Consider the following 12,731-nt stretch of genomic DNA (forward strand, 5'->3'; position numbering starts at 1 on the left):
AGATTTCAGAGCTGTTTATACCTGCAGAACAGATGCTGCTACTCATTGTTCTGAAGACGATTAAAAAGAAAAAATGCAGGGTGGCAGACTCCATCACAGTTCTGCGCATGTTCTCTTAAGCAGAAAAATTGGATCAAAGTATTTATGAACTGTTGTTCATAACACATGATAATAAACAATACCCTAAAATTTTCATTCAATGATTTTGCATGTCAAGGCATCTCCTTCTTCACCAAAACATTCCAAAACTCTCACTTTTAAGGCATTCCAAACCACACACAAGAAGAGGAAAAAAAAAAAAAAAAAAAAGGTATTCCATTCCATACATCTCCCATTTTTATTATTCCACCAAAACATGAACTCCAATTGAAAAAAGTAGCACAAGAGGTTTGAGCCAAAACTTTAGAGGAGACTATTCTCATTCAACCTAATCATATTTGCTCAGTTATGCTATATTCTACACTCTGATCTCACTTCAATCGCACAATACTGATATGATGTTTCCCGTAATCTATTAGATGAACTCTTATATATGTTAAAATGAGAAATTATAGATAATAGATAATGTTATGTTATGACATGAAGATAGGTATATAGCATTTTTGCTACTATTATTTCACTAGCAGAATTTCAATGAGACCAACTTAGGCCCCATGTTTAACCTCTCTTTTCACCCACAAAATTTCACAAAATCAAAGTAATACAGAGCATTGTACGAGGGAAAAGGTTATTTAATTACATTCCGAACTAAAAAAGAGTTTCACTGAATACCAAGAACCTTAACAACAACAACAACAACAACACAATCACATAGGGGGCAAAAAGACCAACATTTTTCTTGGTGCAGCCCAGACCCAACCCACCACCACAGCTGGCTCGTGGTATCAATTGTTCTGGATTTATTGCAGATATCTACCACCACATCATGATGATCTAAAGCAAAACAGAGGAAATTCATATGCCACAGATAACTCAGTAAGACCAGGACCAGAATGCATGATCTTCAACAGGAAATCCAAAATTACATGAACTTTCAGACGGGTCGGAGTAATCAACATCCTCCAGCTTTGGAAAGATGAATGGAGGCAATAGGCTCTTGCTCATGAGATTGTCCTCCTCATCTTGAGACAGATCCGATTGATCAGGTTCGAAAACATGTGACGAATCACCAGGCTCTAGCAGTGAAGAATGAACCCCATCAGTGTAATGGGGACTATCTGAGTCAAATATATCACTTTTTGCTGAACTAATATCTTCCTGCTTACACGACACTTTGGATGCTTCAGCCTCACAAGCAGATTCAGAAACCTGCTTTTGCAGTGGTTCCTGGGATAGGTTATTTGTATCAGATAGTTCAAAACCTCCCCTCTCTCTCTCTCTCAGGAGCAGCTTATCTGTTAGAAGAACAACCTGCAGAAAATTCAAACTCGTTGATGAGCTTCAATCCAAAATCCCAGTATAATACATAAGAAAGGGCAGTGAATTGTGGAGCAAAATGTTCTACCTCAGCTTTTAGTTCATTCTTCTCCTTGAGGAGATTGTCATATTCAGCCTTGAGGCTGTCATAGCTAGCTTGCAAAGCGTCGAAATCCTTCTCGAGCTGTTTGGTCTTCCACCGAGCTCGGCGGTTCTGAAACCAAATGGCAACCTGCCGAGGCTGCAAGCCAAGGTCCTTGGCAAGCTGGGATTTCCTTTCGGGTTCAAGTTTGTTATCCACCTCGAAGCTTTTCTCGAGAAACTGGACTTGGTCGGCGGTTAGCCGCCTCTTCTTCTCGGGTTGATGAAAATAGTCGTCCAAGTCGTCGTCTCCATTATCTTCGTGGTCATACGAGCCGAAAAACGGTCTATTTGATCCGTTTCCTCCACGAGCATCTTCAAAGCTCACCATCGATCTTGAACCTGAAACAGAACCACACCACACTTAATTTACTTTTCAAAAAGAAAAAACACCATTTTTGACTGAGTCGCCAGAACAAAATCTTGAATGGACAGCAAAGCTCTGTTACATTTTTCTTCACAGATACACACACATTGGATGTCCAATTATCTGGGTACTTGAGAATCTTCGTAAAACTCTCTTCTTGCTTGTTCATCATTTTTTATCATCTAAATTTGGTTTAATTGCATGAATCTATAACAAAGAAAGTAAACTATAAACTACCCACACAAGCGGTTTGGCAATAAGATCAGAGCCAATCTAATCCAGAGTATGGTATGCATACAAGGAAGGAAACTTTGGCCGATTTAGAGTTAAGTATAGCAAATTAATGAATACGAAACCACCCATAAGATCAGCAACTAATACTAATAATATATAAAACGATAGAGAGATGAAAAGCAAGAAGAGAAAGAGAGTACCAAGGAAAGAAGGGGAAGACCCAGAAAGGAAAAGAGAATCAAGAGGCTGAGAAGCGCAAGAACCCTTTTGATTCTGAAACAAAACACTCAAAGGACTGGAACCACCACCACCACCACTACCACCGGTATAAACCCTCCCACCTGCCATAATATTTTTCTTGTAACTCCTGATCAGTTTCTTTCTCAAGCCGCCATGGCAACTGGGTTAGGCTGATCAAAAGGCCCTTGTTTTCGAGTTAGGATCTAAGGCTTGTGGCGGAAGAAGCTGGTGATGATGATCTCGGTGATGTGTGAAGTATGGGAGCACCGGCTGCTCACACCCATCACTCAGAAGAAGAAACAGATGGAGAATTTCGCCCACAGTGGGGAAGGAAGGGGGAGAGCGAAGAGCAAGCGAAGTGGTATTCGGTTGTTCGTATCAGACCAAAGAGAAGGAGAGTTACTTTTCCCTGAAAGGGAGACCCTGAAGAGAGGGTATAATAAGGGGTTCCAAGCGGAGGGTGGAAATGGTGAGAGTCCCTAGTTACAATGATGCCCCTCCGTTCTAGGCTAAATAGAATTTGCTTTTTCCTTCATTTTCTTTCATTATAAATTACAAGAATTTGGAAACTTAAAAGTTTCAACTATCTGAGTAGATAGTTGTAACGATTGTTGCTCACTATTATAAGCTTTTGAATTTAAGTTCAGACATGACATGACTTTATCAGGAAGAAATAGATTGATGTACCAATTGCCACCCATCTAGTTTAGCAAGATTTACCACATAAATAATCTACCAAACTAGGTCATTAATGGAAAATTCCTAAAGTTCGAGTCCAAAACCGACCAAAGATAACAAGAAAAATACATTAATATTAGTTACGATACATCACGATACATTACACAGGACAAATCCTCTTCCAGATAACTAGTCTCAACTATCTCATATCATCTGTATGTTTCATGAACACGTATTTGACAAATTAATGATTCAATAGTAATACGATTATGCTCCGAGAAATATACAATTAAAAGATAAAATATACGAGTATTCATGTCAATTGTTTACCAATCTTACGGTGACGTGCGGTTATTCCATTACATACTACTAATTGCATTTTTATTTTCAATTTTCTCAAAAGAGAATATACTTCATCCTATGCATGGAACCTGACTCAAACTTCAGAGTACACCTCATGGGAACACTAATGGAGCCACTCTGTTTTTCTCAAGTGCATGTTACTGTCACCTAGAAAATCTAGTTGTTATACTCAATGGTTGAACCAATGTATCTGTATAATTCGTCATAGATCAATATAACTATCATAATGTCGCACATTATTTATATGATGTTTCCACTTTCATGGTTGCTACCATATTGCAAAAAACAGCCGTGATTTGGATGTTTTACACATGGGGTAAACTATTAGGATTTGTATATATATATATATATATTTTTTTTTTTTTAAATAAAGAATAAGCATTTGAGCCTAACTATTCACAAGTTACTTATAGCTCGTTTGAAATTTGGATTTAATTAAAATCAATTCAGTTCAGTCTAATTTTAAATTGAGTCTAACATTCAAACACACTGACTCTACAATATTTTTCAACTCAACATTTATTTACACTCGTTATCCATAATTTTTTTTAACTTTATATAAATATATCGAAATTTATCTTAACATCTAAATATGTCTAAATTCATTTTAGATAATCCTCACAAAATTTATCTCATTATCTCAACTTATTATTATTTATAAAAAATAAACTCATTTCAACATACAATATAATAGTGATCTTAAAAAAATGGATGACGTCAAAACTTATATGATAAGTTGCTGATGCTCATACAACTATAAATTTCAAGGGGGGTATTTTGGTAAGTGAAAGAGCTATGGGCGGATTTGTAGATGACAACGAGGCAGAGAGATGGAGGGGGAAGAAAACAAAGGAATCGTGTCCAATCAGTCGCTTTCTGTGGCCCCATCTCCAGCAAATTTAACTATGTTTAAGGCCCACTCAGGGGGTGACATATGGTTCACCCTCTCTCTGACTCCACTCTCCCACTAGTCACGCGCCTCTCCTTCGAACCCGTCGCCTCCCCCATTGGGCCACGTCAATATGCCCGTGGACCCATCCCTGTCTCTAAGATTTGAAATTTTTTTTATTATTTTAATTGTAGTTTTGTTTTTTACGAAAGAGTGTCAAATAAAAATAATAAATATGCTCCTCCAATTTATAAATGTAAGTATTATACATAAAATATATCGCATTGTGTCTTTTCTTAAATTTAATTATTCAAATTAAATTGGGTCTTTTTTTAATTAAGTAAATCCCACATGAATATATATATATATATATATATATTTAACGCTTGAATTTTCACATGGAAGATATGGATAAATTATATGGTTAATGTCGACGTTATTCTTATGCGTATTTTTAAATAAATAATTCTTTTCATCAATTATTATTCACTATCCATACTTTATATCCTATAAAAAAAAATTATCAAGTATAAAGTGTAGAAATAAATAGTAACTGATAAATAGTAAAACTCTTTTCAAATATAACAAATTTTATTTATAAGTCTATTTATTGACACATCAGACATATCATTGATATGAAAGTATGCCACATTTTCTAGGATATGATATTTATGTCTTGATTTTATTTTATTTTTATAATTGTGGCCATCCCAAAATATAGGGTGTATTTATAGACCAATTTTTTAGTAACATGACTCATTTATTATTATGAATGCATATAAGTGAGTACTTGTAGGGTATAACCGCAAACCATTTTGCATTGACACATAGGTAGAATTATCGAACAGCACCTGCAAAAGGATTAGTAGTTCAATTTTGAAGTCTTATAAGAAAGTTTTCGTGAGTGTTAGAATATAAATTAACTTATTAATTTTACATTTTTTTCATTTGCCTAAGCTTTTTCGTTTGCAAGCTTATATTTTGACACATTAAGATAAACCAATGATGTGGAAGATGTGAAAACCTGCCACATTCAGATGCATTTTTCAATTTTTATTTTTATAAAAAAAAAAAAAAAAAAACCCTTGAGTGGGGTAGGAGTATATGGGTCAATTGGAAGACAGATAGAAGAGTTTATACTAGTTGAGTGCATAAGTGCCACACAATTCTTTTGAAAAGAGTAAGTAAATATGTGATCTACTTGAAAAAATTATTGCACGACGTTTGCGCATTTCACGACTGTATATAACATTACTCATATTAATTTTGCGCACAAGTTTTTCTGATAGTGCTGTCTTATTGAGTATGCAACTTTAATTTTAACTGTATATAACATTATTCATTAATTTTGTGCACAAATTTCTTGATAGTGCTGTCTTATTGAGTATGCACCTTTAATCTTAAAATGGTTAGGTTTTATCGCATAATTAGAGTAGAATTTGTATGTTTGAGCTTTTGATTTGAGTGGTGCTTGAAAATACAGCACTCAGAATACTTTCTTGGGTGTTGTATCCCCTTTACAACTCCCAACAAGTTAAATGTGCGTAATCAAGTATGCATACTAAAGTTAAAATTATGTATGCATACTAAAGTTAAAATTAAGGTCACGTTTGTTTTTTTAAAATTTTTTAATTTATTTCATTTCATTTTATCTAATTATTATAATTTTTTAAAATTTTTATGCAAAATAAAATAAAAAATTCAATCAATTACAAAATAAAAATAATATTAAAAAAATATTTTTTAATAATATTTAATTTTTAACTTTTATCTCATCTCATCTGTAAAAACAAACGAGACCTTACTAAAACAACGAATGATGTTGTAACTTTTTGGTAGTGGTGAAAACAGGCGGTCAGCTTCATTGGTACTCCAATTAATTCTACCCATCATTCTTACACTAGGCCTTGTTTGGATTGGAAACTCACGTAAACTTATTTCATCTTATCATTACAACTTTCTCAAATTCTCACACAAAATATAATAAACAATTTAATTTTTTCAAATCTTAAAAAAATAATAATATTAAAAAATAATATTATAACAATATTTTATCTTACTATTTACAAACCATTTCAACTTATATCTGAATCAAAATGATATAATTTTTTATTTTATTTTTTTTCTTAACAAATCTGTCATATAGATAATGAGTAGAACAATTCTTTTAGTTTAATAAGAGTAAAAATAAATAAAAATAAATAATAATTTTGATGAATGATGAATATAATGACACATTTAAAAATATCAAGTGAGAGAGATAAATATATAAATCGGGCCATATAATATTTATTAAACATTTAATGCTGTTTGAAAAATCTATATCAACAACAATAAATATTGTGATATAGAAGCTGGTGTCGTGCATATATGAGAGGAACCTTTGGGAGATTATAAATAGTGCTACATGAAAGTTGCGATATAGGATTTAGTTTTGGTAAAAATTCACATCTACAAATAGGAATCTTATGCTCTGTATTGAATCAATTCAAAAGCTGAATTCACCTAAACCTTTTGTCTCCTCCCTTACTTTCAATATGTTTTCCATTTCATCGTTCCATTGCAACATAAAGCTCTCCACATCACATATTTTATATATTTTAAAATTATTTTTTATTTTATTTTATTCTTGTTAAACTAATTGAGTTGTTCTACTTATCATCCATACACCACATATTTGTTATAAGAAAGAGATATTCTACGTACAAGCGAATTCGCGAACCAATCTATGCACTAATGTTGATGTAGACTATTTTGTCAAATGTTCATTTTTAAACCCGCACTGTTTCATTAATGTCTACCTTTCCACCTTAGTATTGATGCGCGTATTGGTGCGCGTATCTGCTTATAACCAGATTTTTCCTATAAGAAAAATGAAAAAAAAAATTAAAATATGTGTGGTTTGTAGTGTGTGAGAATGATAAATAGAATTAAGGTTCATTTAGATACAGAAATTATCTCATCTTATCATTATAACTTTTATAAATTTTTACATAAAATATAATAAATAATTCAATATTTTCAAATTACAAAACAATAATTAAAAAATAATATGCTAGTAATATTTTATTTAACTCATCTAAAATCATTTCATCTCATCTTATCTCACTATGTATCCAAACGAGCCCTCATTCAAAGCTCCCAATGCACTTCTCCTATTCATTTCCAGCTTGACCATGACCCTGATCAGAAGTGTTTTTCTTGATCTTCTTTGCCACATACAAGAAGTTGAAGAACATCGAAACATTAGGCATGATAACATTATTATTTTTGAGAATAGTGGGAAACTTCATGATCTCCTCTATCACAGATTATGATTTTTGCTGTTCTTGTTCGGTCTTACTTTTGGCCTGCACTGTCACTTCAAATAAGCAGCCATTTTCATGCCGATGGCTTTCCTTGTTAGGGAGGCAATTGAACCGACCAAACAATCTGGTGCGTGAGTAGTAGTTAATACCGTACTCTGTTCCTGAGCCGTATTCTGCAGTTAGCCTATTGGCTGGGATGGCACCTCAAAAATATCCCAACCGCCCATCCAAAACATTCATTGTGATCTACCCATTGTACTTTGAAAGTGACCATAAAGTTCAAGTGGGATTAGAGCTTGTTTCGTTTATCTGGGACTGAAATTACCTTTGGACATTCAAACCTCAATGATTTACTGCATTTTGAGAAATTAATCCCAATGCAATAATGGGAATGACATCTGTTTGAGTCTGTCTACGTTAATACCGTTTCCTGGAATCATTATAAAAACAGGCTTACACGAGTTGTTTTGGTCATTTTATTGGTATATGCAATCGTTTTTAGCAATTTAACAGCAAAAGCATAATAATATTCATACAACAATTTCACAATCAACTTTAAGTCATGAAATATCTCATTTTTTCACATTAAATAGGTACTATTCATCTTAATTAGGGTGGCAATTCATATTTGCGGGTCGTGTTCGTGTCGTGTCAAGACATATACATTCGCCTATATATATATATATATATATATATGTTAAACCGAATCCGATCCGTTAAGCTAAATTTGTCAAACCCTAATCCAATCCATTTAAATAAAAGATCGTGTCGTGTAAATCGTTTTGACCCATTTAATAATTAATGAGAAAAAGCCAACACAATATGCCTCTTTCAACCCGTTTCATGTAAATGGATTGAACTAACATGCAAAACCCATTTGACCTGATTAACATAATTTCATATAATAGTTAATATTTATTAGTAGCTACAATATCTATAAAAAATAATAAGACTACCTACTAAAAAAAATATCAATACTTTTTAAATTTTAACTTGTAATAAAACTAATATGAACATAAGTCCAGAATTACAATCCCAATAATAAAAACATAAGCTTATTGAGAAATATTAATATTACGACTCAACAATAATGAAATTATAATTTTGCATTAAAACTTGAACGGATTATTGTGGGTTGATTTTGGGTTAAGTGAGTTGATCTGTCATTGACCTGTTTATTAATATTCTTTTAACGGATCAATCTGTTTTGACCCGAATCCACTTATATCAAACTCAAATCCACTTATTTCGTATCATGTTCATGTTGAATTCATAGGTCGTATTACATATTGCCACCCCTAATTGATTCTTAAGTGAATTGGAGAAGATTATTATCCGAAACTATGTTCTTATATATGATATTATAGAAGTTATAATTCTTTGAATTAAATTTCTGTCCTTGTTTCACTTAAAAATGGTTTTGGTTATGGCATATCGACATTTATCGTTATAAAAATATTCTAGTTATATATTCATTGGTATTTTTAGATTATAAACTTAGAAGAATATATATGCTTCTATAAAATGAAATATTCACTGTCAAGGTATTTGTGTTTGGTATTTATTAAAAATCCTGTTAGGAAATATCATTTATAACATCACCAAAATATCGATCATTTTAATTTTGACAAATTCATTTTAATTTTATTTAAATGAAAATGGACATGACATGACCCCAAATTAATGCTCAATGAACATGACACAATTAGAAGAGGAAATTATAAGCTTGGAGTATATATATACTAAATGACTAGATCTCTATATTCTTGTACAAGGAGAACAACGAATTCTTTCAAAATTGGTCAAGTGCAATAAATATGCATTTATTAGAACATTATTCTCTAAATTACTAGAGTACTAATTCATAAATAAATTTTGAAGACACTGATATCTGGATCTATTCAATAACGAATCTCCTTTTATTGAGCGGTGAGGATGAGATTGTAGCAAAGAGTAAAAACAAAACTTTGGTTTATATATATATATATATAAACTTATAAAATGCTATAAAAAAATTGCTTACTTGCGACTAGTAATTTCTAGCGAAATGATTATTTTCAATTAAAATGAGTCTATTTTTATCATAAATAGTTATTTTCGTTGCAAAAAAAGTGACCAATATCTATTTTTCTTGTAGTAAAACTATTGTTCAAACATGGAAAAGTTGGCACTGTCTGCAAAAAGTATAAGAGACCCCCCCGGGGGGAGCTTATTTTGATGTGACATGCTTGATCTAATTGCCTATGGCTCCTAATGAAAGAAGGCCTCTAAAAAAATATATAAAGTATAATTTTATATATATATATATCTAATAAAAAATTTTAATTAACTCAATGAGAAGGAGAATATGAATAAGATCAGATAGATATTATATTATTATTATTTTTTAAAAGTATCACATATAATAATTATTTTACCTATTCTCTTTCTAAGAATACACTTCTCTTTTTTCATTATTAGTTTAATATATAATTAATGTGAAAATTATAAATAGAAAATTTTAATTTTTCAGTGTTCATAAAAGGTTTTGGTATAATCCTTTGAAGAGGCAATGACCCACTTTTTTTCAAATGTGTAAGTTGTTTATAGAACTTTATTGACAATAAAGATTATAATTGTGTCTAAGAGTCTAAAGTACTTGTAAAACTAGATTTAATAAAATTCTGTCTAAATAAAAAATTTCCTAATAAAGATTAAGTCAGATATTAATTGAAAATGTGGTATAAAATCTTAATCAATAATTTTAATTTACAAAATGATAGGAATTATTTTTAAATAAAAATATAATATAAAAATAAAAATAAATTTATTTAATTTTACCTTTAAAAAAAACCATAGCTCAAAATTTTAGCCCGGAACATATTGAGCCGGCCCTGTTTGCAGGTCCCGTAATTTCTCTTTGTTTTTTTCCATATGGGCACAACCCTAATTAGCTTAGTCTTAGGTAGAAATGGTCCATGGTGGAGTTGTTTCATGGTGTCCACCCTACAGTCCTGATCATCTTGAATGAATGGAAAGCCATAGAAGAGGAAGGTCTGCCAAAAGCATATTGGCATTAATGGAATGTGGGATCATAGTCTACCAATTATCTTGCACCAGATCATCCATCATGCTATATATCTTCTTGATCAACCTCATGTTGCTTTTTTTTTTTGGCAGATTCTGAGACATGAAAAGAGTTGAGTTTAGGATGAACAAAACTTTTTTCTACCTCATCGATTACAGCTAGCTTAAGTACTACTACCATATATCAATTCCAAAAACAATCAATTCATGTTCCTTTTGTTTTGGGGTCTTTCTTCTTGTGGCTGATTCCAGAAGATCGATGTGATCATGCTGGCCGTGACCTGCAGTACCCAACAAGAACATGTGCTTTTTGATAGGAAAATCTGTTTGTACATGAGAATTTTGGCCTTTTGATTGTCCTAGGTTGAGGACAACAAATTATCTGTCTCAACATGCAATTGCTCCACGTCTACCATCCATCGAGTTAATGTTAAAATATAATTAGGAGGTTGGTGTATTCAAATATTCAGATTTTGTGTAATTATATTATAATAAAGTTTGGTAAACTATAGATGAAAAGTGAAGTAAATTCATAAAAATATTTCGTAAAAAGTGAACTTCATGTCTAACCACATCTCTAATTAGAAGGATCGAGTACGAGACTCTCAGCCGTCCTTAAAAATAGAGGAGGAGTCTGTAATTCGTTTGACTGTTATATATGATATGACGTTAAATCAAATATATTTATAATATGATCAAGTACTATAATAAGTCGCGTGAGTTTGTAAATTTCAATTTTTGTAAAGATCCGTAAGACCTACGTTTGAGTGGGTTGTGCACACAATTCGCAAGACATTTTTTGAGATAATATCTAGTACTCGAGTGCATGTTATAAAAAGGTTGCAATACCTCACACCAAAACTTTATTAGAGCGGAAAAATTGCGATATTAGTCCTTTTGCCCGATGATTTGTGAGATACTGTTGGCTTGAACGTACGACTCCTATTGATGAAACCATTGACAAGATGTGGGTTTGATCTTTGATTTTAGCGTACGAGTTCGATATAAATTCAACACAAATATTCACTTGTAATACATGGTTCCGACTAAGTAAACAAAAGCATCAATGATGACCATTTTTTTTTTTGTTTGACTGTAAAAGCATCAAAATGACTTGAGAAAAAGACAAAAACATCCTAAGAATTTCTAATTATCTAATATTTCTTGAAATTTCCTTTCTAATTACTTTAATTTTAAATTAATATAGAAATAAATTATTTGACTTAACATGAGCAAAACTCCTACAAAATTAATATATATATATATATATAGATCTTACAAGTTTATCTATGACACGACTTGCGAGGACACAATAAAATGTGACTAATTCCACTTTATTATATGTGGATGACGTTGGTAGCCCAAGCTGACCCCACAGGCTTGTCTCAAATAAAGATCATATTAGGGATGGGGTTGATTTCTAGACTAATTAATAATTATTACTAATATAGCTTTTACTGTTTTTCTCTTGACAGATTTAAAGCAAGAACCCATCACTAAAGATAATTTTTTCAGCATAAATATTATATATATATATATATATATATATATAAAAGCACATTTAGCCTCCATTTCAATATTAAGATGAGATGATTTTAGATAAAAGTTAAAAGTTGAATAAAATCTTATTAAAATATTATTTTTTTAATATTATTATTATTTTAAAATTTAAAAAAATTGAATTGAGATTTGAAAAAGTTAAATTGTTTATTATATTTTATGTGAGAATTTGATAAAATTATAATGATGAAATGAAATAGAATGAAATGAGTTGAGATGATTTCTGAATTCAAATGGGGGCAATTGATCACTTTCATTCCTTCAAAATGGATTTTCAAAGTAAAGATTTTTTGTTTGTTATGAATTTGAACTCAAAATTGTTGCTTTGGTTGATTTAGGAGTTGATATGAAAAATTATAAATTGCATCAAGATGGCATAATTTCTAGTAAATTTTATGAAAAGTCTACTGAAAATTTATTTTCTGCTAATGGTTCTAAAATGAAGATTACATATGAACTGCCAAGAAAA

At 31.4% G+C, this 12,731-nt stretch overlaps 1 protein-coding gene across 1 annotated transcript; it reads right to left on the reverse strand.

Moving 5' to 3' along the window:
• Window positions 1-588: 588 nt before the first annotated feature.
• LOC108999210 (homeobox-leucine zipper protein HAT5-like) lies at window positions 589-2,885 on the reverse strand. The gene is made up of 3 exons (XM_018976033.2): window positions 2,359-2,885; window positions 1,505-1,899; window positions 589-1,410 (listed from the first exon to the last, which is right to left on the reverse strand). Exons 1-3 carry the CDS (start codon window positions 2,504-2,506, stop codon window positions 973-975), a joined length of 981 nt encoding a protein of 326 aa, XP_018831578.1. The 5' UTR covers window positions 2,507-2,885; the 3' UTR covers window positions 589-972.
• Between the last annotated feature and the right edge of the window lie 9,846 nt (window positions 2,886-12,731).

Source organism: Juglans regia, chromosome 2 (assembly GCF_001411555.2).
Source record: "Juglans regia cultivar Chandler chromosome 2, Walnut 2.0, whole genome shotgun sequence".
Lineage (NCBI taxonomy): Eukaryota > Viridiplantae > Streptophyta > Magnoliopsida > Fagales > Juglandaceae > Juglans > Juglans regia.